General features: G+C 39.3%; 1 protein-coding gene across 3 annotated transcripts in view; it reads left to right on the top strand.

Moving 5' to 3' along the window:
• The window catches only part of Snap25 (Synaptosomal-associated protein 25kDa), a 762,009-nt gene that overhangs the window by 513,176 nt on the left and 221,536 nt on the right, over window positions 1-27,297 (top strand). For all 3 annotated transcript variants that reach the window (XM_073992812.1, XM_073992795.1, XM_073992804.1), the window contains exon 4: window positions 23,671-23,719. In XM_073992812.1, the coding sequence (XP_073848913.1) occupies window positions 23,671-23,719 (49 nt within the window). The remainder of the gene's footprint in view (window positions 1-23,670; window positions 23,720-27,297) is intronic.

The following is a 27,297-nucleotide window of genomic DNA, read 5'->3' as shown; positions in this document are numbered from 1 at the left end:
TATGCTGGGTTTTGTTTGTTTGGTTTTAAGTACGTTTATTTTAGCAGCACTCGCGAAACACGACCACAGTAAGTAAACGCCGATATCATAAAGCCATAGGGGGTGTCGACATAGGCGGGGTCACACCGCGGGTTATATTTGCGACCCTAGCAGTCACAAAATGTCTTTGGGCCGAATCAAAACGCGATACAATTATGAAGTCCGCGTGATCAATGCCATTAACTTTTGTTAGGGGCCATTTAAGCTCTTTTATTAATGACGCGCATACCTGGCTAACCTGCCAGCACGGATCAAGGATAGCTCTTACCGGAATTGATGTATCCGGAAGACAAAGCAGAATCAAAAAGGTGGGGGACAAAGACATGACGCGGCCGATAGGCAAAATGTGAGGGGGCGGTACCGGGAAAATACCACGAGGCACCACCGATGCTGAAGGCTTTCCTACCATCCGAGATTTATTCTGGGACTGGCTTCCACGTGTTGTCCTATGCAACATGGTGTGGTGATGGTCGGTACACATTATACAAGGCCGACGGACAGGGCAAACTCGGGATATATGGTCGGGGCGTAAGCAATTATAACAATAACGATAATAGGCTACCGCGCGCAATCTTTTCTCGAACTACATTCTTTTGAACGAGATGCATTTATAGAGGGGTGCATCTGGCTACATAGCCTACAAGGTACCGGGGGTTTTCCAGAAGACGGTGTGACGATAAGGTTTGCGCTATTAGAGGGGGTCGCTTGTGGGTTTGCAGACGTGGTGACAACCTGGGGCTTCGTTGTATGGGTACTACGGGCTACCGTTTCGCCCTCAACTTTGGAAGCGGAAGTGGTTGCGATATCTCTCATAGGATCGACGATTGGTTTTGGTTGGATTGCTGGGGTGGTGCCCATCATCTCCGCTTCTATTTCCCGATCGGACATCATCTCGTCATCGAAATCCGATAAGACCACCTCAGGAAACAAAACTTGTTGAGATGCCATAACTAACACAAAGAACAACACGAAAGAGAAAGCAGACAGTACGCTTCATTAGGCAACACGAGTAACTTCGTTACTGGTCACCTAACTATGCTCTGAGCTGTGCGGACATCTACGACGCTAACATGACCGTCATCACCGGGATGAGTTTCAACGACCCGACCTAACTTCCAAGACGTAGGTGGCAATTTCTAATGACGAACTACTACTAAATCATTAATTTCAACATTTCTCTGGGGTTATTTCCACTTGTAACGTTTATTCAGATTGAATAAATATTCTTCTTTCCATCTGATACAAAATTGATGTGTTAAAGCTTTCAATTTTCTATAACGATTGTGATTAACACGTTGACTGCCAACTACGAGATAACTCGTAGTACGATTTCCCTTCCAGGAAGCCAACTACAATCTCGTACTACCTAAAACTACCACTTTTTGTGTAGCCACGAGTAAAGCCGTATTATAATAGTGTTAGTATCGACAAATGGCTTCTGGGAAAAGAAAAAAATTTTGGGTTAGGCTTCCGTGAGCTTTTTTATTAAAAAAAAAATTATGGAAAAATTCATTCAATATAATGCAAAAATTCATTCAATATAATGGAAAAATGAACTCAAATACAAGAAATAAAGTAATATATTATTGTTTGTGGAAGTTTTTAAAACAATTTTCCACACAAAGGGCTGGCTTCTCTGGACAGGCTGGACAGAAGTAACGCGTTTCTCGGCGTTTTTTTTTTCTTGGGTACATACACTACATGGCTTTGTCGGACGCTGTTGGTGGTAAACACTCTAAATAATGGAGCTCTTTATATCTATTTTTTTTTTCAAAACTGGTTGAAAATCTCCAATCAACGCCAAGACGAATTCTTCTCTGAAGTTTATCAGTTTTATTTTAGATGAAGTTACTTTTCGGGAAATTCTGTGAGCATTTTGTATATATATCTCTATAATATGAAGTGAAACCTTTTAGTGCCATCTAATAGTCTTTCTTAGAGATGAGTAGTACGAAATCATTTGATCTGCGCGGTCAATGCCAGACATTCCATTATTGTAATCTCGAATTATATTCGGTTTCATAGAAATTCTTCCATTGCGATTGGGCACCTCTACCATTTCAATAGCGTGCATTTTTGAAATGGAAAGGACTTCTCGTTTGTCTTTCCATTTGCATACAGTAACAGGACCATTTGTCTGCCAAAAACACTCCCCTCTTTTTAGTTTACGATTTACCACATCTTTGGGGTTTCCTTTTTTGTTACTTCGTAGGGTTGCACACACATAAGTTTTTCGTGTATATAACAGATTTGTAAGACTAAATGCACTATAAAAAGTATCCATGAAAAGCGCGTAGCCTTTATCGAAATAGTCTTCAAGTAAATGTAAAACAACGTCAGCAGTGTGACCTACATTATGGGTAGTTTCTTCAGATTTTCCGCTGTAAATTTTTATTTTTATTACAAGACCGTCAGACTCATATAGTTTGACACCATATTTGTGTTTTTTATTTTTTATGTATTGGCGGAAAGCAATCTTCCCCGCCATAGCTTCATGGATTCGTCAATACAAATATTTCTACTTGGTACATAGTTTTCACGCATAATATCATTGAAATGATTTACGATTGGTCTCATCTTGTATAATCTGTCGGTAGATGGTTGTGAGTTATCAACAAAATTAAAATAACGAAGTATCAACTGGAATCGATTGGGCTCATATGTGTGCGCCAAAAGTTTACATTATATAGCTTGTTTGTGTTCCAGTAATGTTCTATTGTAGGAAAAGTACAAGGTCCTATTTGCAATAAAAGTGCAATAAAAATTTTCATCTCTGTAGCACTTACGTCTTGCCAATTTGATAACCTTTTAGATTTTTTTATAGCATTTTGATTCCCATTTTCCCATGTTGCAATTTCTTGCGCAGCATATAAATTAGTTTGTTTTACCAGTAATGCAAGAAACTCATCCGAAAAAAATAAATTCACCAGCGTTTTTACTGTAAAATTTGATGTATCTAATTTCACACCAATATTTTCTTCGAAAAGAAATAATTTCAGGATTGTGTTGAACTTCTGTCCACAAATCATCATTCTCATTTGACGTTGTTGCTTGAATCTCATCGTCATTATCATCAGATTCGAAGACGTCTTCAGGTTCGGAGATGACTTCATCTTCAGAAGGCTCATAAATGTCGTTACTACCATCGCTGAAATCATGTTCTGAATCACTTAGATTTACGTTGTACTCAATTTCACTTTGATTCAGTGACCTTTTCTTATCCATATTGGGTTCTTGATAATTATAACAGTAATTTTAGAGAATGTTTATAAATCTAAAAGTAAAGAAAATAATAATAAAATTATGATAATTATAATAAATAATAATAACTATAAAACAAAACACTATAGAAAGCAAAAATTATGTTTTTTTTTAGGAGAAAAAGGACCTACGAATTAACTCTTATTTGGCTTCTGCGTAGCGACTACGAGACAAATCTCTTTCCCAGAAGCCAATTACGAGATAATTTGTAGCGAATTCTTTCCCAGAGGCTAACTACGAGATAACTCGTAGGTCCTTCTTCTCCTTTAAAAAACATCATTTTTGATTTTTGATGATACCTATAATCAAGAAATAGAGTGTTTAGTAATACAATGTGAAAAAATCAAAATGTAATTTTTGGCCAGTTTTCTGAAAATGGCCTTGGCAGTTAACGTGTTAATAATGTAATAAAAGTCGGATGTACACAAAACTTGAATTGTGTAAACCTAGATAGCTTTACAATTTCTTGTAAACTACCTAGATTCTTTATTGCCATTTAGTATTTATACATTTTGATTAACTTAAGAGCTATGGTAAAATGTAAACTAAGCAATAATTAACTATTCATAAATTTACTTCAGCCAATAACCCATGCAATGTGAAATTATCAGTTCTTTCTTTATTTAGGTTATTGGCCTGCATAAAATAACAATTGAAAATATACTAGGTCAGTTTTTCGCTGACACTCTAGAAACTATTGGATGTCGCTAAAAGTCCTTGGACTCGCCCCTTCATCCCTTCTAATGATATTAATTGTTGAATCAATAATAGATGTCTGGTTCCTTAGCAGCTCAAGCAGATGCTTCTTGTCTTCACTTGCCTTTTCAATTGTCACAGCCATTTGCTCCGCATATTCAGAATCCAAAACACCAAATAAGGAGTTCGCAAAGTTTCCAGCTATGTTCAGCGCCCCTCGTCTGGTGAGCCTGGGAAAGATGTGCAAAGTACCAGTCTCTAGCTGTTTCTGGTCTTGAACCAGAGGCAGAGGCACATTTTCATCTTCCATTAAGGGAGCTAACCGCTTAACTTCTCCGCTCTGCGTCTTAATATCAGCTACTCGGACGGCTCCAGCATTTCCCTTGTACGTTCGGGTTATTCTGGCTAGCGGCCACTGCATTTCAGGTACGTTGTCTTCCTTAATGATGACCAATTGCCCAGGCTCAATGTTTGGAGATGGTGTGCTCCATTTCCGTCTTTCTTGCAGAGTAGTTAGATACTCCGTAGACCAACGTCTCCAGAACTCATGCTTAATTTGGGATACTATTTTCCATCTGTTTTTTAATGAAGTAGATGAGTGGCTGGCTGACGGATCAACCTGAGCCGTTAAAGGTTCCCCCACAAGAAGGTGTCCAGGCGTTAACGCTGTTAGAACATTCGGGTCGTTAGAAATAGGAGTCAGCGGTATAGAGTTCAGTATTGCCTCTATTTCGACGACGACCGTCTCCAATTCTTCGTGAGTCAATGACGCGCTAGTTGTGGTGCGAAGTAACAACTGCTTTGCTCACTTCACCGCAGCTTCCCATAGACCACCAAAATGTGGAGCTCTTGGGGAAATAAATTGGAAATCTATCCCTTCCCTTGCGCATGTGTCGGCTATTTTCTTCTTGCCTTCCTCTCCAAATACCGCCTGAATCAATTCGTCGAGCTGATCCTTGGCCTCTACAAAGTTCGTCGCATTGTCTGAATACAGCGTTTGAAATTTGCCACGACGAGCGACAAATCTCTTCAACGCACCGATGAATGCCTCCGTAGTCAGATCGGTCACTATTTCCAAGTGCACAGCCTTTGTTGCGAAGCAGACAAACACAGCAATGCAAACCTTATGTGGTCTCTTTCCTCGTATTTTGTAGTGGACCCACAAAGGCCCACAATAGTCAACGCCTGATGCAATAAACGGCCTTGCTGGCGTGACCCTGCTAGGTGGGAGATTCCCCATGATTTGACTGTATAACTTTGGTTTTGCTCGGGTGCACTTCACGCAATTTTGCACAATGTTCCGTGCCATAGCCTTCCCTTTTATAATCCAGAACCTCTGTCTTGTTGTTGCAAGTAGTAATTGGGAGCCACAGTGATCATTCTCCCGATGAATAATGTTCAGGACGAGTTTCACAATCGGATCGTTACATGGTAACAACATCGGGTGTTTTGCGTCGTATGCTAAGGTTGCCTCTTCCAACCTGCCACCGCCTCTCAGTATCCCCTTGTCATCCAAAAACGGAGTTAAGCTGTGTATTGAACTTGATTTGTCCAATGCTCCATGCTTCATCAACTGTTGTATTTTCTTCGCGAAATCCGACACCTGAATAGTCTTGACAATTAGCTGCATCGATCGACTCAATTCCATGGGGGTTAACACTTCTGTCGAGCACCCATCCTTTCGTTCTTTTACCCTTTCGGCAAATCGCAAGACATAACCGACAATTCGCTGTAATCGGCTAAATGAATTCCTGTGATTTATTCCATAAATCATATCCTACAACCCGCTCTTTGAGGCTACTGCTGACACTGTAGACTTCACCTTGAGCTCAAAATCGTTCTGATTTTCTACATTCTTCGAAAAGGGTTCCGGCCAGAGAGATACGTTTCCGTGTAGAAATGTGGGTCCATAAAACCACATCAAACATCCTGACAGACGATCCGGCTTCATACCTCTGGAAATAAAATCTGCAGGATTGTCTTTTGTACCCACATGTCGCCATTGAGTTCTAAGCGACCTGTCTTGGATCTGTTTCACCTTGTTGGCAACAAACGTCTTCAGCGATGATGGTTCCGAGTTAATCCAGTACAACGTAATTTCCGAATCTGGTCAAAAATAGTCTTCAAATCTTCGTAACCCAACTCTGTTTTGACTTTTGAGGTAAGTTTTGCTCCCAACTCAGCGGCACAAAGCTCCAACAGTGGCAACGTGATTTCTTTTATAGGTGAAATTTTTGATTTTGAACAAAGGAGCCTAACTATATGCCTTCCGTCTGCCAACTTAGCCCGCAGATACATAACTGCTCCATACGCCTTTTCTGAAGCAATTACAAATGTATGGATCTCAATCCTCGTTGGTTTCTCTCTACTAAACATATGTCTGGGTAACTTGAAAACATTTAGCATCTTTAAACCCTCTCGAAACGATAACCAATAGGATGTCAATTCTGCTGGCAGTTCCTCATCCCAGCCAATTTTATTCTTCCATAACTGCTGAATAAAGATCTTTGCTGCGGACACAAAAGGACCTGCAAGCCCCAATGGGTCGAACAACCTCGCCAGATCAGATGTTACTTTGCGCTTAGTTACGACGCTACATTCGCTCATATTACTCTTCAGGCAAAATAGGTCCGCTTGGGAAATCCATGTCAAACCCAGCACCTTGGTTGTTGAATTGTCGAAGTCGAGGTCTACTTCTCTATCCTCTGGTGGGACTCCATGTAATAGTTTTAAGTGGTTGGCACACCACTTTCGCAATCTGAATCCTGCTTCTGACAACAACCTATTCAGCTGACTCTGCATCTCCATTGCGGTCGTTAAGCTGTCGGATCCGAACATGCCATTGTCAACATAGAAATTTCGCTGAAGTGCTGGAGCACCCAATGGATATTTATGCAAATTTGTATCTGCTAGATTTTTCAGACATCTTGTAGCAAGATACCTGGCGCAAGTCGTACCATATGTTAATGTATTTAACATGTAGTGCTCGAGCTCCTTGTCTGGGGAACTCCTCCATACGACCAGCTGATATCTGCGATCCCTCGTGTCCACTAGTACTTGTCTGTACATCTTATCGATAGCGACCATCTAGACGATGACTTACAGGACGCATCGAACACTACCCTGAGCTTTGTCGTACTACTATCTGGACGAAGGACTCAATGATGCGGAATGTAGTAATGACTGCCGCGCACCTCTCTTGGTTGTATTTTCGTCATGTGGCCCAACTCTTCGTACTCCTTCATAAACTTCGCATACTGCTCGCGAAGATTTGCATCTTTTGCTAACCGACGCTTCAGAGCGAAGAATCTGGAAGCTGCAATATTCAGCGACTCCGATATCTTTTCTGTATCCTCTGAAAATGGTAGTCGCACCACAATTCGACCACTCTCATTGACTGTAGTGTGTTGGTTAAAGTGACTTTCACACCTTTCGTCTGCTAGTGTCCTCACCAACATCATCTTGTTCCCAAAACTGCTTTAATAACTTTTCCCGACCACGTTCCTCTTCTCCAAAAACAGCACACGTAACCGTTCCTGCTTCAGCCTGTACCTTTCCACTAGCAATCCATCCTAGTTTCGAGTTCTTCAATATAGGAAGTTCCTTGGGCATCCGAATTTCTTGTGATAAAATCAAATTGAAATAAAACTCTTCTCCAAGCGGTACGTCGATTCTGACCGTTTGGAAAAAGTGTGGATCCGCTAGCTTTATGTTTTCTGTGATAGGACATGACGTTACGTCGATGTCAGTGCTTAGTTGCGGTGGAACTATGTTTGGTAATACAAAAGCTTCTAGGCGCGCTCGGAATTTGCTTCTTAGTGACAGAATTTCCACATTGACTCTGTGGTTTGCTGTTCTTGACCTTGCGCCAACTCCTTCGATAGCGAGAGTCGCTTGAATTGGTTGAATACCCAATCGCTGCACTAGCCGTTCTGATACCAAATTAATCTGTGAGCCGGAGTCCAACATCGCCTTAAATTCATAGCTCCTTCCATTATTGGCCTTAATGGCTACTCGTGCGGTTGCTAGGAGTATGTACGACTGAGCTCTATTTGCCGATGCTACTGTAGGTGGTTGCTGAGTTGACATTGCTGCCTTCTCTTCTGCTTGTGTCTTCGCGCAGAAATGTAGAAGTGTATTGTGCTTCTGTTGACACTTCCTGCCTGTCCCACTTGTACACGTCTTTGCCTGATGGTCCTCTTTAAAGCAATTCAGGCACAATTCGGGCACGGTATTTGCCAAGAACTGTTTGCAATAGTAAAGTGGGTGGTCACCTTTGCACATGTAACATTTTCGGGTTGTTGTTGAAGCAGACGTAGCTGTTGGCTTACTCTTTTGAACCCGGTTGACTGCTTCTAATGATTCGAAGCGACCCTTCAGGCATTTCATGAAATGATCCATCGTTTGAAGCTCCTTGGACTTGACAATCGACTGCTCATATAACACATGAGTCGTCTTGTCCATCCTCTTTGTCAGGATGTGGATTAAGAGTGGATCCCATTCTTTTGACTTATTCCAAGGCCCTCCAGTGCCAAACGTGACTCATGAAGACTGTCATGAAAGTCTTTCACTGATCGCCTGGACATGTTAGGCAAGCTTAAAATTCTCTCAAGTATAGTTGAAACTTGAGCTCTCTTGTTATTGTATCGTTCCTGTAGAGTCGTCCAGGCTATGTGGTAATTCACCTCCGTCAACTCGAGGTGCCTTATGAGCTTCTCGGCTTCTCCAGTCACATTCACCTTGAGGTACCACATCTTTTGTACCAGCGGCAATGCTTGTTCGTTGATCATTTTCCCTAAGATGTCCGAAAATGTCTGCCACTTCGAGTAATCCCAATTAAACTGAGGGATTTTAATCTTTGGCAGGTTAACTTGATTGCCAAGTTATCGCCTGATCTCTCCTGAGATGATGGACGATCGACCTGTGATAGCGTCGATATCTTCTCCTTAAATTTTAATGTCTCTTCGTCCAAGAGAACGTATGCTGATGCATCGTACCCAACAACTGAAATTGCCTTTCGAAAAAGAGAAGAAATAAAACACGAACGTTTTAATTTTCAAATAATAAAAGCAGAAGCTTTATTGAGTAAATAAATTATAAAATTAACTAAAGGGAAAAGTATGGAGAACAGATTACCTGTGTTACGGATGGCGATCGAAAACGAAGTGTCAATAATAATGCCGAAAGGTCGCTTAGGCGCAAAAACAACACTCGTTAGAAAACTCCTATATGACATATCAATGTTGTAACAAAAAGGGAGTAGGCCGTTTTCTAACGAGTATGCAAATTAAACACAATGAAAATAGTGCGAACAGCGTGCATTTCCAAACAATGCAAATTTAACTGAAATATATTAATTCTTACTTAAACATTGGCCCGACCTTGCAACATTATTAATGTTGTAACACAGATCGATAAGAAGCATTTACAATAGCAATTAATTATATACAATAGAGTAGTAGGTGGTGCAGTGTATTGTGAGCAAATTCAAATTACATAGCCGATAACCATATTTATGAGGCGTGTACGAGTTGTCCGCAGTTACGGACGTACGCTCTCTTTGTACCATACAAACATGGCGTGAATTGCCCGAAGACTCCAAGGTCGTAGTGGAACCCACAGTTATGGATTCCGACCTGGGAGGTACGAAATTCGCGTGCGAAGCCGATAACGAAGAACCCGCAGTTACGGATTCAGATATCAACTATATTTATTATTAATCCGCAGGGACGGATTTTGACAGATCTCTATTTTCTAGCAGAACCCGCAGTGACGGATTCAGATGAAGCGTCCATTTTACTACCAAAAAATTATATTATACTCCGAGTTCAAAATAGTACAAATGAGCCGCTTCACAACGCGCTTACCGTACTAACATCCGGTACACAAAAATAAATGTACTTGAGCTACGAACATCACGATACCGATTCAACAGCGACAATGGTTAGTCAATTAAGACACATTCAGAAGGAGCGAATAAATGCGAGAGCTATAAACAAATGACCTTGTGCTGAAGCTAATAGTTTACCAGTAATCCAAACGTTTCGAGCTTGTTTTCGAAAGTGTTGCTTAAAACTTTTCACTCCAGCTTCCTAGCGTCCACCCATATGCAGAGCACAGCTGAAATGAATTGCAACGTAAGACCCTGAGCTGCGAATGTAGGGAGGACACAGTTACTATTATCACGAATGACATCACGAGAAGCATCCACAAAATTCGTACCATTGCACGATGGGGCCAATGACAGGTTTTCGAGGCAACAAATCACTGGGGCAAGCTAGACCTTCCAAATTTTGTACAGATGTTTATAATGGGCTTAGAAACTAATATGCCAAATTTGGTTCATATCGGTTCATATATACATATAGCTCCCGTATATATGTTCGGCCGATTTCAAGCAATTGATGAACCAAACACGGAAATTCTTCCCAATTTTTATGCGATTTGGAAAATACCACGGAATTAGGACTACAAATAAGTTTGCCAAGTTATATTGAAATCGGTTCATATTTTGATATTGCTCCCATATATATTTTCGCCCGATTTTAGGTATTTGGTGCACCCATCCCGCTATGTATGTCCAATCTTGATGAAATTTGAAATGTGTGACGGATTTTGGTCTAGAAACATTTTTGGCAAATCATATTGAAATCGGTTCAGAATTGGATATAGCTTCCATTATATGTTCGACCGATTTCAAGCAAATGATTGACCAATCATGCAAATTCCATCAAATTACAATAAAATTTGGAAAATGTTACGGAATTCGGACTACAAATAAGTTTGTCAAGTTATATTGAAATCGGTTCAGATATAGATATAGCTCCCCTATATACATATGTTCAAATTTCATGGTTTTGTGTGGTTTGCTATAAGTTAATAAAAAGAGGTTCCAAATTTAGTAAAAATCGGCTAAGATTCCGCCACAAAAGCCAACTATTATTATATATATATATTATTATTATATACGTTTATTAAATTTTTCCGAAATCCAAATGATAACATTAATGGGTTTCCGATTATTCTCCAACCAAAACATAAAAATGTCCATATTTTTAAATATTACGACATCTGAAATCAGATTTTTATGAAAAGGCGCAGATAGGCGCAGCTAATTTTTTCACAAAATGATAGTACACATTAATACCTTTCACCACATATATATAATATCCTAGATCTACCTAGATCTCAAAAGTTATACTCCAGAGAACACGTGGATAACAAAGCAAAATACTCCAAAAAAGACATAACATCATAACTCAAAAATACATTTACCACATATAACATTTTTATTATTTGTTAACACTATCTTATTTTACATACCCATTGAAGAGCTTTCCATGTTTAAAAAATATAAAAATGTTGAAATGTTCTTTTTGGCGCCCAAAATGATTTCACTACTTATTTATAATGAATGTCGGAAAATGATGCATAAGAAAATATGTCACCATTGCCAGATCAGTATGTCGCTATGTGGTGTTACCAGATTGATTTATTTTCTTATTTTTAGTGATTCAGAGTGTTGGCAATCGAAATCCGTTATTATTTTTTTCAAATTGTTCACTTCGAAAATTGACTTTTTGCCTCGAAAACCTGCTATTGGCCCCATCGTGCATTGTCCGAAAATATCGAGTGGGGACAACCACGACGTGCTTTCCGGAGTGACGAAACTTTTCCAGCACCTATTCTAACCCAGTCGAAAAGTACGATAAGTAGGAACGAACCGAATGTATTTCAATTTTAGACCCAAGTGGAGCGAGATCTCGAATAGACCAATCCGACTGAAATTCCATTCGCCACGAATCTAGTCGAATAGAAAACCAGAGTGTGCCAACTAAGTCACCACTATACGATTGTAGAATCCGTTCAACAGCAAAATTCCTGGTAAAAGTGCACTGAAAACTCTAGTCTAGTCGATAATAGATGCACGAGCACATCTACGAATTTACGCGTGAGTAGCGAACAAGAGAGGGTCGTCCCAAACAATTTAAAAAATCCACAGCTAATTTCGATTTTCCGACAAAGGAATCGGTCCAGTCACAAGCCATCCGAAAACAGAATTTTGGGCGAGCAAAGTTCCCGACAAAATTGACTGACAACCATCTAACAAGATTTTTGGATACAAGTCTGCACCCAACAACAGATCCACAGGACGTGAATCGAACAAATTAGCATCTGCCAGACGAATACTTGGCATTTCATCTCTTAAATCAGAGGAAACAGAAAACGACGACAAGTTACCAGAAATTGACGGCAATACCAAAGCACGAGTTTCTAATAACACCGAAGGGTCACAAGGGCTTCCAATTTTTATGGGACAAACTTTTTGTGAATTTGCCGAAATTGCACAATTCACACCCGAAATAACCGCATTCGTTGAACATACCGGAAATTTCAACATATTCTGCAATCGCTCTGTTAGAAAAGAGGATTCAGAGGCGGGGTCTATTAAAGCCCTAGCTGGATAGGAAATGCCACCATGCATTATGTTGACCATCGCTGTTCCCAACAGAACCGACTTATTCTGTGATGTATGAAAGACCTGACGAGCTACAGATGCCGAGGATGTGGATGGACGAGACGGGTCGAGAGTTGGAGGGTTGGAAGGACGAGCTACAAATGCCGAAGATGTTGATGGACGAGGAGGATCGACGGGTGGAGAGTTGGAAGGAGTAGGAGTGTTCCTACTGATCGAGGAAACACTTAAAGTCGAACTATTTGGAGACGAGTCGCTACGATGTAGCAAGGTGTGATGACTTCGATTACATTTCGAACACCGACGATGATTACTACAAGTTTTTACTTCGTGCCCCGTACGCAAACAATTCACACACAATCTACGACGTTTCACAGTGGAAAACCTAGCCGAGACAGACATATTTTTGAATCGAGGACATTCAAAAAGCAAGTGGAACTGCTGGGGACAAAGAATACAATCATTTTTCTGCGATACTTTTGGAGAACGAGAATAATTGGTATTAGTCATATACGAGTGAAGATTTTTCACGTTAGACTTTTTAACCGGATCATTTCCTCTCATGTCGTGAAGACACATGAGCGTCCGAATTCGCTCAGTTAGAAAACTATCGAGATCTTTCCACAACGAAATAGAAGCTTTGTCTTTAACACTTTGCTCCCACAAAGTTTGTGTTAATTGTGGGAGCCTTTGAAGACAAATAAAGACCAAGAACGGATCCCAATTTTCCGTTCTAACGTCGTAAATGGACATTGCAGACAAACAACCATTAATACCACGCTGGATTTGTTTGAGACCCGAACACGTCTCGATTTCAAGTACCGGAAGCAAAAATAATACTTTGAACTGACTATGAATTAACAAACGAGGATTGTCATAAGTCGATTTCAAAGCATTCCATGCTAGACTGAAGCTACGGTGAGTCAAGGGGAATTTAGAAACAATTTCACGAGCTTCCCCACTAGTTTTTTGCGTCAAATGACAACGACGCTCAATATCCGACAATCTAGAATTTGTAATATAGACCGTGCTAAATAAGTCTCTAAAAGTAGGCCACGAGAGAAAATCACCTTCGAAACCGGGAATATCGCATGGAGGCAAAGCTAGATTATGGACAATGTCTAAATTTGGCGGGTCAATAGCAAAATTCGAGCTATCCCTAGAATTCCCAATACCTGATATTGGGGAGCTAGAAGCCTGAATACCCACACTTCGAACAGTGTGAGTAGACGAATTCGTGTTATTTAAACCGGGATCGTTTCTCGGGATCGGGGCTTCCCTTGGAGTGGCAGACGAACCCTGTCCATCCTTAGGAATATCGGAAGGATCCTGGTTTAACGACATCACTGAACTGCTGAAAGAGGTCAAGGACGATTTTCGAGACCGCCGAAATTTGTTCAAATATTTATTTATTATGGCCTGACATTCCATAAAAAGTTCATAAACAACCGCGTATTTACCATCGACAACACCAATGTCTTCCGCAGTTGTATCCTCAGCCGATTTCAGATACTCTAAACAGTTATCAAAGGAACTTTCCACCTTGGACCAATTTTTAACTAACTCGGTACTTTTTACTTCTAAGATAAAGAAATCTAAGTCTTCTTCGTTCGCGTCTTTAATTTTGGCACAAAATTTTACCAAATTATCCGAAACACGAGTAAAATCATTGAGAGGAGTGAAAGCCATTTTGCAAAGATTTTCATTAAGATCACGCGAAAACTTCAACATTTACGAAAAAATAAAAAACCAAGCTTTTCAAGCAGAAAGTGCGACAAAAAACCATAAAAGCGAAAAATTCCAAAATTCTTGCGAAAAGATCAAATTTCTTTCCAAATCCAACAAGAATTTCCAAGATTTTTTACAAAAAAATCGACCAAAAATAGCCAAATTCACGAAAAAATAAGAAAAATTAACAAAAATCGCCGAAAATGTTCGATAACAAACGAAAAACTAACTTTTTCCCTTTAATAATTTCGAAAAATGTTCCAAAAAAGAATACAAAATGTCGACAAAAACAAAAAAGATTTCGAAAAAAGCAAAAAATAGTATATAAATATATAATATTTATGTTAAAATATTCAATAAATAGGCTTGAAATATTTTTTACGATACCAAAATTTATTAAAACCGGCAAAAAAATACTATTTTTATGTCCAATAACAATAAAATAATAATTTTTTCCAAACCGATTAATATTAACACAAATGCGGACTGTAGGCTGCACGATAAACGAAAATGTCCAAAAATGAATTTATTTTTATATATACACACACTGCAATTTAATATGCAAACAATTTTCTCTTTTGTACCCAACGTGTAAACCAGCCCCAATCGACCGACCCGATGTGTGTAGCGTACACGCAAACAAAAGAGAAACGAAAAAAAAAATTATTTTCACTAGGCTTGCAGTCGCTGCCTAAAGCAATGGTATGTATGTAAGTGATGTGTGTGTATATAACAAGCAAGAGACCGACGACGACGTGAGTATGTCACTAGCGTATGTATGTTTATATTATTGTGTATTATTGAACAGGGAATAATGCGAGAATAGAAGGTATAATTTTGTGTATTTTCCGGTGGTTTATTTCTTTTGTTAGGCACAACAAGACATTGGTAACCCGATGGAAATAATTAAGTAATTAATTTTCAATAAATAAATGAATTATTTTATTAATAAAATTATCGAAATTTAACACGACTGTTAATTAAATTTTATTAATAATTACACCACCATTCACTAATGAAAAATACACTGTTTTTGACAATTTTTTTTGCACTTTTTCACAATAAATTTTTGCAACCAAATTTATTTTTTATTGGTTTTCACTGTTCAATAATAACACCGAAAATCAGAAACGACAAAAAGGAATACACGACGCGTTGTAAAGCGGCCGTATGTGTTGTTGTTGTAAATAAATCGAAAAGAATTTTTGGACGATGGATATTTCTGTTTATATATTTTTTGTTATTTTTCCACAACGCGAGCTCACAAATAATAGAACACTGCACTCACCTGTTGGTTTGTTGATATTTTAATGATAATGATGTTAATGACGATGTTGATGAGGATGATTAAGATGTTTTTGATGCTGCTGCGAAATAAAAACGAAAACCAATTAGAACAAAAACCAAAACAATCCAAATGCTCGTATCCGGCTCGATTGATGTAAAGGCGCCGAAATTGCGTTTCGAAAAAGATAAGAAATAAAAACACGAACGTTTTAATTTTCAATAAATAAATGAATTAAAAAAGGGAAAATAGGAAGAACAGATTACCTGTGTTACGGATGGCGATCGAAAACGAAGTGTCAATAATAATGCCGAAAGGTCGCGTAGGCGCAAAAACAACACTCGTTAGAAAACTCCTAGATGACAGATCAATGTTGTTATAAAAAAGGAGTAGGCAGTTTTCTAACGATTGAGTGAATCAAACACAATGAAAGTAAAGCGACAAACGAGCATTTCCAAACAATGCAAATTAAACTGAAATATATTAATTCTTTCTTAAACATTGGCGCCGACCTTGCAACATTATTAATGTTGTAACACATATCGATAAGTAAATACAATAACAAGTAATCATATATGCTAGAGTAGTAGGTGGTGCAGTGTATTTGTGAGCAAATTCAAATTACATAGCCGATAACCATATTTACGAGGCGTGTACGAATCGCCCGCAGTAACGGACGTACGCTCTCTTTCCACCATACGAACATGGTGTGAATTGCCCGAAACCGCCAAGGTCCTATTGGAACCCACAGTTATGGATTCCGACCTGGAAAGTACGAAATTCGAGTTCGAAGCCGATAACGAAGAACCCGCAGTTACGGATTCAGATGCCAACTATATTTTTTTTTTAATCCGCAGTGACGGATTTCGACAGATCTACATTTTCTAGCAGAAGTTAATATTCTACTCCGAATTCGAAGATTGTTCTGTCAACACGACTTATTTAGACATGAGCCGCTTCACAACGCGTTTACCTTACTAACATCCGGTACACGAATATAAATGTACTTGAGGTTGAACATTACGGAACCGATTCACAAGCGATAACGGTTCGTCAATTACGACAGATACAGAATGAGTGATAAATGAGCAATAAACGAATGAACTGGTGTTAAAGCTACGAGCTCATCAAGACTATCCGACATAGGACGCAAATTCAAACTAGCCTCTATCTAGCGATGAAGTGCGGCCAAAAACTATTCTATTCCTACCGCAGTTACGGATTCAGATATCAACTATATTTATTATTAATCCGCAGGGACGGATTTTGACAGATCTCTATTTTCTAGCAGAACCCGCAGTGACGGTTTCAGATGAAGCGTCCATTTTACTACCAAAAAATTATATTATACTCCGAGTTCAAAATAGTACAAATGAGCCGCTTCACAACGCGCTTACCGTACTAACATCCGGTACACAAAAATAAATGTACTTGAGCTACGAACATCACGATACCGATTCAACAGCGACAATGGTTAGTCAATTAAGACACATTCAGAAGGAGCGAATAAATGCGAGAGCCTATAAACAAATGACCTTGTGCTGAAGCTAATAGTTTACCAGTAATCCAAACGTTTCGAGCTTGTTTTCGAAAGTGTTGCTTAAAACTTTTCACTCCAGCTTCCTAGCGTCCACCCATATGCAGAGCACAGCTGAAATGAATTGCAACGTAAGACCCTGAGCTGCGAATGTAGGGAGGACACAGTTACTATTATCACGAATGACATCACGAGAAGCATCCACAAAATTCGTACCATTGTCCGAAAATATCGAGTGGGGACAACCACGACGTGCTTTCCGGAGTGACGAAACTTTTCCAGCACCTATTCTAACCCAGTCGAAAAGTACGATAAGTAGGAACGAACCGAATGTATTTCAATTTTAGACCCAAGTGGAGCGAGATCTCGAATAGACCAATCCGACTGAAATTCCATTCGCCACGAATCTAGTCGAATAGAAAACCAGAGTGTGCCAACTAAGTCACGACTATACAATTGTAGAATCCGTTCAACAGCGAAATTCCTGGTAAAAGTGCACTGAAAACTCTAGTCTAGTCGATAATAGATGCACGAGCACATCTACGAATTTACGCGTGAGTAGCGAACAAGAGAGGGTCGTCCCAAACAATTTAATAAATCCACAGCTAATTTCGATTTTCCGACAAAGGAATCGATCCAGTCACAAGCCATCCGAAAACAGAATTTTGGGCGAGCAAAGTTCCCGACAAAATTGACTGACAACCATCTAACAAGATTTTTGGATACAAGTCTGCACCCAACAACAGATCCACAGGACGTGAATCGAACAAATTAGCATCTGCCAGACGAATACTTGGCATTTCAGCTCTTAAATCAGAGGAAACAGAACACGACGACAAGTTACCAGAAATTGACGGCAATACCAAAGCACGAGTTTCTAATTACACCGAAGGGTCACAAGGGCTTCCAATTTTTATGGGACAAACTTTTTGTGAATTTGCCGAAATTGCACAATTCACACCCGAAATAACCGCATTCGTTGAACATACCGGAAATTTCAACATATTCTGCAATCGCTCTGTTAGAAAAGAGGATTCAGAGGCGGGGTCTATTAAAGCCCTAGCTGGATAGGAAATGCCACCATGCATTATGTTGACCATCGCTGTTCCCAACAGAACCGACTTATTCTGTGATGTATGAAAGACCTGACGGCCTACAGATGCCGAGGATGTGGATGGACGAGACGGGTCGAGAGTTGGAGGGTTGGAAGGACGAGCTACAAATGCCGAAGATGTTGATGGACGAGGAGGATCGACGGGTGGAGAGTTGGAAGGAGTAGGAGTGTTCCTACTGATCGAGGAAACACTTAAAGTCGAACTATTTGGAGACGAGTCGCTACGATGTAGCAAGATGTGATGACTTCGATTACATTTCGAACACCGACGATGATTACTACAAGTTTTTACTTCGTGCCCCGTACGCAAACAATTCACACACAATCTACGACGTTTCACAGTGGAAAACCTGGCCGAGACAGACATATTTTTGAATCGAGGACATTCAAAAAGCAAGTGGAACTGCTGGGGACAAAGAATACAATCATTTTTCTGCGATACTTTTGGAGAACGAGAATAATTGGTATTAGTCATATACGAGTGAAGATTTTTCACGTTAGACTTTTTAACCGGATCATTTCCTCTCATGTCGTGAAGACACATGAGCGTCCGAATTCGCTCAGTTAGAAAACTATCGAGACCTTTCCACAACGAAATAGAAGCTTTGTCTTTAACACTTTGCTCCCACAAAGTTTGTGTTAATTGTGGGAGCCTTTGAAGACAAATAAAGACCAAGAACGGATCCCAATTTTCCGTACTAACGTCGTAAATGGACATTGCAGACAAACAACCATTAATACCACGCTGGATTTGTTTGAGACCCGAAAACGTCTCGATTTCAAGTACCGGAAGCGAAAATAATACTTTGAACTGACTATGAATTAACAAACGAGGATTGTCATAAGTCGATTTCAAAGCATTCCATGCTAGACTGAAGCTACGGTAAGTCAAGGGGAATTTAGAAACAATTTCACGAGCTTCCCCACTAGTTTTTTGCTTCAAATGACAAAGACGCTCAATATCCGACAATCTAGAATTTGTAATATAGACCGTGCTAAATAAGTCTCTAAAAGTAGGCCACGAGAGAAAATCACCTTCGAAACCGGGAATATCGCATGGAGGCAAAGCTAGATTATGGACAATGTCTAAATTTGGCGGGTCAATAGCAAAATTCGAGCTATCCCTAGAATTCCCAATACCTGATATTGGGGAGCTAGAAGCCTGAATACCCACACTTCGAACAGTGTGAGTAGACGAATTCGTGTTATTTAAACCGGGATCGTTTCTCGGGGCTTCCCTTGGAGTGGCAGACGAACCCTGTCCATCCTTAGGAATATCGGAAGGATCCTGGTTTAACGACACCACTGAACTGCTGTAAGAGGTCAAACTAGCCTCTATCTAGCGATGAAGTGCGGCCAAAAACTATTCTATTCCTAATGCCCGGAACAAAAGTTGTATAAGTTGAATGCGCCATGCATTCTCATGACGACCATGCATTCTCATGACACCATTATTGTTAATGATTTGATTCAAAGAAGCTAACGAACAATTTTGAGGCACCTATTTTTAACCATTGGACATTTATATTCGTCTGCTAAATGGATTTTTTGGGCAGTAATAACTAACCCATTTCGAACCTCGCTTAACTCTGCGACGAAAAAACCACAGTTGTGAATACGACTACAAGCAATTGGCCAAACCACGAAGTGCTTTCATGAGTGACGAAAACTTTTCCAGCACATCTTCAAAATAGCACGAATAATACGAAAAATGTCAATTTCAGAACCAAGCGGAGCCAGATCTCGAATAGACCAATCCGACTAGTCTAGACTAAGCCATTTCATGCCACCAAAGAAACTCGCCACGAATATAGGCCAAGAAAAGGGGTTTTGAATGCTCTCATCAATGAAATTCTAAGCCGATTTCCCTAAGAATGATTTTCAAAAGTTTAGACGCTACACCGCAAAACTCTAGCCGAAGGAGTGAACCCGATTTTAAGAGAGCGATAATACGATAATAGATGCACGAACACATGTGTAGACTTAATTCTTTTAAAAATCGCTACTTCGAATAAGTAGCGGACAAAAAATGATCGTCCAAAACACTTTAATCAATCCACAGCTAATTTCTCTTTTTCCGACGAAGGAATCGGTCCAGTGACAATCCATCCGAAAACAGAATTTTGGGCGAGCAAAGTTCCCGACAAAATTGACTGACAACCATCTAACAAGATTTTTGGATACAAGTCTGCACCCAACAAAAGATCCACAGGACGTGAATCGAACAAATTAGCATCTGCCAGACGAATACTTGGCATTTGAGCTCTAAAATCAGATGAAACAGTAAACGATGGCAAGTTTCCAGAAATTGACGGCAAAACCAAAGCACGTGTTTCTAATACTACCGAAGGATCACAAAGGCTTCCTATTTTTATGGGACAAACTTTTTGTGAATTTGCCGAAATTGCACAATTCACACCAGAAATAACCGCATTTGTTGAACATACGGGAAGTTTCAACCTATTCTGTAATCGCTCTGTTAGAAAAGAGGATTCAGAGGCGGTGTCTATTAAAGCCCTAGCTGGATAGGAAATGCCACCATGCATTATGTTGACCATCGCTGTCCCCAACAGAACCGACTTATTCTGTGAGGTATGAAAGACCTGACGAGCTACAAATGCCGAGGATGTGGATGGACGAGAAGGGTCGAGAGGTGGAGGGTTGGAAGGACGAGCTACAAATGCCGAAGATGTTGATGGACGAGGAGGATCGACGGGTGGAGAGTTGGAACGAGTAGGAGTGTTCCTACTGATCGAGGAAACACTTAAAGTCGAACTATTTGGAGACGAGTCGCTACGATGTAGCAATGTGTGATGACTTCGATTACATTTCGAACACCGACGATGATTACTACAAGTTTTTACTTCGTGCCCCGTACGCAAACAATTCACACACAATCTACGACGTTTCACAGTGGAAACCCTAGCCGAGACAGACATATTTTTGAATCGAGGACATTCAAAAAGCAAGTGGAACTGCTGGGGACAAAGAATGCAATCATTTTTCTGCGATACTTTTGGAGAACTAGAAGAATTGGTATTAGTCATATACGAGTGAAGATTTTTCACGTTAGACTTTTTAACCGGATCATTTCCTCTCATGTCGTGAAGACACATGAGCGTCTGAATTCGCTCAGTTAGAAAACTATCGGGATCTTTCCACAACGAAATAGAAGCTTTGTCTTTAACACTTTGCTCCCACAAAGTTTGTGTTAATTTTGGGAGCCTTTGAAGACAAATAAAGACCAAGAACGGATCCCAATTTTCCGTACTTACGTCGTAAATGGACATTGCAGACAAACAACCATAAAACACGTCTCGATTTCAAGTACCGGAAGCGAAAATAATACTTTGAACTGACTATGAATTAACAAACGAGGATTGTCATAAGTCGATTTCAAAGCATTCCATGCTAGACTGAAGCTACGGTGAGTCCTTAAAACGTTTGCGGGGTTCGTCAACTTTAGAGGGGTTTGTTTTTCTTTTCTTTCGTTTTTTCATAGTATGCTGTTTTTTCTAGGGGAGTGTTACTAGCCCGACGCCCAAACCCAAGTTTTAACGTTCTTATGGGTGAACGCGCGGCACATGTTAGCTCACTACCTTTAACGGGTGTTAAAGGCAGCTCCCCAGGTGACACCACGGGGAGGTGTCCACTTGAGATGAGAGAGGGACCAAGATAAATCCTGGACTTTACCATGTTAAAGCCGGACAGGACCGTTCCTTGGTATCTTTCATCCCCTAGCTCTACCGGTTCGCCAAATACTAACGGTACCATATTTAGTACTTTTCGTATCCTTCTAGTTCGAATTTCCAAAAACCCAGCCTTATCTGACCCCTTCGGACCAAGAGTGATCCACACCCAAAATTTCAGGATTTTAGCTTCAGCCGTTTGTCTGGGCGTTGATGAGTCAATCAGTCTGTCAGTCAATCACTATACTCTTTTATTACTATATAGATATACAGTGGCGCCCAGCTAATTAGGACAATAAATTCAGTTGAATAGATTACTCGATTTCATTTAAAAATGTGTAGATTTTGATGAAATTAATTTAGGGGCCGAAGTATTACTATAATCCTTAACAATGTGCTTTAGGCCTTATTTTCCGTTAATGCCCCAAAAATATGCCTATTTTTTGGCATTTTATAACAAAAACTATAGTTTTAGTAACCCCAAACATCATTCCGAACCATACACTACAATTACCGGCCCATACTAGGTGTACAATTATCCTTGAATTACTTATTAACCATTTTAGATGAGTTATTAGGGTGAAAATCCTCTTTGAAGGATGTGTTATGAGGCATTTTTAAGTCAACAAAACATGCTAACCTGGTCATCAGCATGCTATCATAATGTGCTAAAATCATTTTGCACTTATTTCAAGAACTGGAGCTTTTCGGCATGGAATAAAATTTGTGTGTACCATTTTAAAACTATTCAAATAACACCAACTGTTTCATTATATGTATCGGATAATTTTCGCAGCAATTTAAACTTATTTCCCCAAAAATGAGTAGTATCGATTGATTTCGATATGAAAATGTACTTTGTTCCATACAAAAGCTAACTCAAGGATCTCTAGGGCTGCCAACAATGTTGGGTGTTTTTCAGCCTTTTTAAAAAGTGTGTATGTAAATAATCCCTCATCTAAATTTTCTCAATTTTATAGGTAGCGGCAAAATATTTTTTTTTTTAATTATGTCGGCATACCAATGACAAGTTTACCACATTTTGTTGACTTAAAATTGCCTCATAAAAGTCCATTTAGACTACGATGGATTTAGCAATTATCTGGTTTTATTTGACATATGTTGTATGAAAATGACAACTTAAATCCACTGGATTTGCTAAATCCAGCATAGTCTAAATCAGGCATAACTAAGCCTACAAATAGTATTTTCACCTTAATGACTTAACCAAATTGGTGAATAAGTAATTTAAGGATAAATGTACACCCAGTATGGAGCGGCTATTGAAGTGTATGGTTCGGAATGATATCTGAGGTTACTAAAAATATAATTTTTGTTATAAAGAGCCAAATAGATATGCATATTTTTGGTGCATGAAGGGAAATTAATGTATAAAGCATATTATTATTCGGCCCCTTTAAGGACTTGCGGTGGGCATAAAGCATGAAATCAGTGGAATACACTATAAACTAACTAATACGAACTATTCTTGTATAAAAATGTGCATCAATTAACCTTAAAGTTGATGTTACTACTAATGTCCCTAATTAGCTGGCCAGGCTAATATAGACCATTTTTGACATCACTCGATAGTGTTTACACCAATACCTTATATGCAAAATTTATTTCATCAAAATCTTCACATTTTTAAAGTAATCTATTAAACTGAATTTATTGTCCCTAATTAGCTGGCCGCCACTGTAGATTATATGTTTGATTTTACAAACAAAATATGCTACATCTAAAATATTATTGCGTAAAATTGTGTTCTTTAATAATTTATCCGAATAAATTTAACACTTACTTATTTTGCTTTTTGTTATTTTTGTTGTTTTTATATTTCAGAGTAAAGAAGCGGGGATTCGAACCCTTGTGGCTCTTGATGATCAAGGAGGTGAGTCATTTGTACATGCTTATTTCTATAATATGGCTAACCGAAATTGTAAATCGTGGTTAAATAATTTATTATAACAAGGAAAGGTTAATGTTTCAGATTTCACAAATTTCGGTTTGATGATGATGCTGACTCGAAGTGTCGAAAATCTCGTTTTTTTTGGCTACTTCTTCGACGCGTATTTCTGGAAGTGCTAAAGCTACCTGTCCTTGTCATACTTAATTCGGGATAATGACGCTAATGCCCCTAAAAACGTAACTAGCCCAGTTAGAATTTAGTTAGAAAATAGAAATAGTATAGAAGGGGTCATATAGAATACTTGGCGATGTCTATGGTCCATCGCTTGCTGGAAGAATTGTTAACGCATGTACTGTGTTATAGAATATTAAATGTAAATATAGAGAACCGATTTTAGAGTATACCTTGAAAAACGACCTGCCATTAAACGGAATACGCTATTATATCCCAGAGAGACAATCTCTTTTATCTGTACCAAGACGTGTTCAAAATCAAATAATTGATCAAAATTTTTCATAAATCGCTAATAATATTTTTTAGATGAATGTTTAGACCTGTCTTGTGGTTTTCACAGATAACTAAATAAGACTAAAACTGTAGTGGAAACTGTGGAAGAAAGGTTGACGTGTAAATAAACACTTTTTCAGGGGCCCCTTGTCTGCTGCGGTTATTATTACATACATCCTTACACCGCTGTGAAAAAGTAGCATAAAACAGAATCAACGTTTGAGTAAAGTTTTGCGTCATTTCTAGTAAATGGATAAAAGACAATGGGCAACCGTTTTTCTTTATTCGTTTACTATTTTATTTTACATTTGCACAGCGGCGTAAGGATGTACCATTTCGTTCATTCATTTTGTTATTGTTACGATACTATCATGTTAGTTATAATGTTCACCAATACGCCTTGGTTAATTAGTTTAATTCAAAAATGTTGGGATAATTGAATTTCTTATTACCCGTATACATACTGTTTAATTGCGGGGTGAGGGGGTTTCAAAGTTTTGTTCTTTTTCTTTTGTTTATATGTTGATGATTTCTTTTTACCCGTTTTATGTTTCTCCTTTATTTCACAAAACTATGGATATCTTTTTTGGAATTCAAGTATTTATTATATTTCTTTTATTCAGTTGTTTCACAAGTGACTTGTACAAAATGTTTTGATTATTTTCAGTTTGTAAAATAGATTTATTATAATTTTAATTCATTTACAAAATAGATGTATTTATTTGTTTAAGTTTAATTATTAGTTTTGATTCTTTTTCTTTGTTCACTTTGCACTTTTGGTTTGGTTGATCAACGTTAAAAAATACTGCTGCTTGTTGCTTGTAAGAAGGTAGTAAAAGAACTGAATTTGTTTACTGTCCCTTTTCTTGTTAAAGGGCAGTAGACAAAATGCAAAAAAATAGCAAGAACAACAACATCGTATGCTTGGAGCGGAGATGTGTGTGTGTGTAAGTATGTAGGCAATCTTGTGTGTTTTGATCTCAACAGAGAGATTAGAAAAAAGAGATGTCAACCAAACACAAAGTGTGAAGTCATAAAGAATAATGCAATTGAAAAAGCAAAAGTGGATTTGGCAATTATGCATGTAAATTATTGGATATGAGACAATCCACTTATTATGTGCTGTATGACGATAATTAAAGTACATAAAATAAAAAATCTAAAATTCATTTTAAATGGTTCAACGTTAAATCTTGAACATGCCGGCCTCCACGATGGAGGTGCCAGCATACAAATTAAATGGAGATCTTATGAAGTGGTATCTACCAGATTTTTCCTATGGCCCCAATAAAGATGTAGCCAAGTGCAGTTTGCTGAGCGATGACGTGCCGCAAGTCCGTTTCTAGCGATCCATTTCGGTGGAGGTCCTTATAAAGGTCAGCAGCGAGTTCTACTTCTATGGCCGCGTTGCACCGGGGATCCGGATCAGCAAGGGTGTCGGCTGTGAAGTCCACGGTGGGATCATCGTAAATTGGGGATGAGTAGGGCTTCCTTGGAAGGTCGCTGGTAATCATTGCCCGTACTTCTCTTTTCCAAGTGGTGCGTGGAAGTCGAGGAGCAATGATGAATTTGGCAAACCGGGTTCCATCATAGATAAAAGTTTCCAAGTTTAGTTGGGTTTGTAGGCTGACTGCAATGCGGGAAACGGTGGCATTAAAATTCAAACTTGCCCGGCAGATGTGCCACATGTCTTCTACACCAGGTATAGCAAGTCGAATTTGGGCAGTCGGTATAAATACTTTTGACCACGCGAATGGCATGCTTGGTCTTGGTACCATTGTGAAATCAAGGTCATTTATATCATACGGTGGACCGGCCTTGGATGTTGGTGGCCGAGTGCATGATGCCGATCTTTTGTGGTTGTTTCGTGGCTGGAAATGGTTTGCAGAGACGGATCTTCCTGTTCTTGACGATGCTCGATGATGCTGAGGTGAAATTGAACGCTCGCGTGTTGGCTGCATTAGAGTGCGTTTCGAAACCGTTGGGCGTTCAGGAGTCAATTGTTGTTGGGACCTCTTCGATGTTGTTGGGCGTTCAGGTGATGGTTGCCGTTGGTGACATTTTAACGACGAAGACCGTTTGGTTTGGGAAGGGGACTGGTGTCGTTGCTGCGGTCTACCTTGCCGTTCACTGTCCAACTCATTCAACAATGTTGCATAGTGGATCAGTGTGTTGTGCTGTCCACTGCATATTTGACAGTTTAATCGGCTTGGGCATTTTGAGCGAGTATGGGAACGAGCCAGACAGTTAATGCAGTAGGAGAACTGGCAAACGACATCGAAACGATGATTGTGGTTAAGGCTCCGGAACGCATCACAGGTCTTAATTGGGTGGTCTTTTTGACACAATCCACACGAATATTTTCATTCTTTTGGTCTGAGGTCGCTATTGTTGTCAGTGGGTGCCATGGCTGAAAAAATGGAGAGTGAGTTATGTTGTTGATAGATAATACGATGTGTGATATGGTATAATAGCTGAAGTTTATTCGGAGGTTAAAGGAATAAGCTTTGTTATCGGACGTCGTACAAGCCCGTTTGAGGTTTTGAAGTCAAGGACTCTGATATTGTTATCCTGCCCCGGAAACAAGTTTATGATTCGTCCTAACTTCCACTCGTTTTGAGGTAAGCGGTCGTCCGTAATGATAACTAAGTCATTAAGTCGTACGTTGTCTTGCTGTCTCTTCCATGTATGGCGCCGATGTAACTCTTTCAGATATTCCGTCTTCCATCTCTGACATAATATCTGGGATATTATTTTTAGACGTTTCCAACGGTTAGTAATTGTTATATTTTCCTCTGATAAGTCAGGTTCTGCTGGTGTCAATAAGGGTGAACCAATGAGGAAATGTCCGGGTGTTAGTGGTGAAAGGTCATTCTGATCGTCACTGGCAGGAGAAAGGGGTCTTGAGTTAAGACAAGATTCAATACGGGTCAGGATTGTGGAGAACTCTTCGAATGTAAAGGTCATATACGATTTTCTTGAGATGCATTTTAAATGACTTTACTCAGGCCTCCCAAAGTCCCCCCATATGTGGAGCGCCCGGAGGAATGAAG

Source organism: Musca autumnalis, unplaced genomic scaffold (genome assembly GCF_047663935.1).
Source record: "Musca autumnalis isolate F117 unplaced genomic scaffold, ASM4766393v1 scaffold_1, whole genome shotgun sequence".
In the NCBI taxonomy this organism is placed as follows: Eukaryota; Metazoa; Arthropoda; class Insecta; order Diptera; family Muscidae; genus Musca; species Musca autumnalis.
The sequence above is the reverse complement of the archived record's forward strand: the minus strand, read 5'-3'. Positions and strand labels throughout refer to the sequence as shown.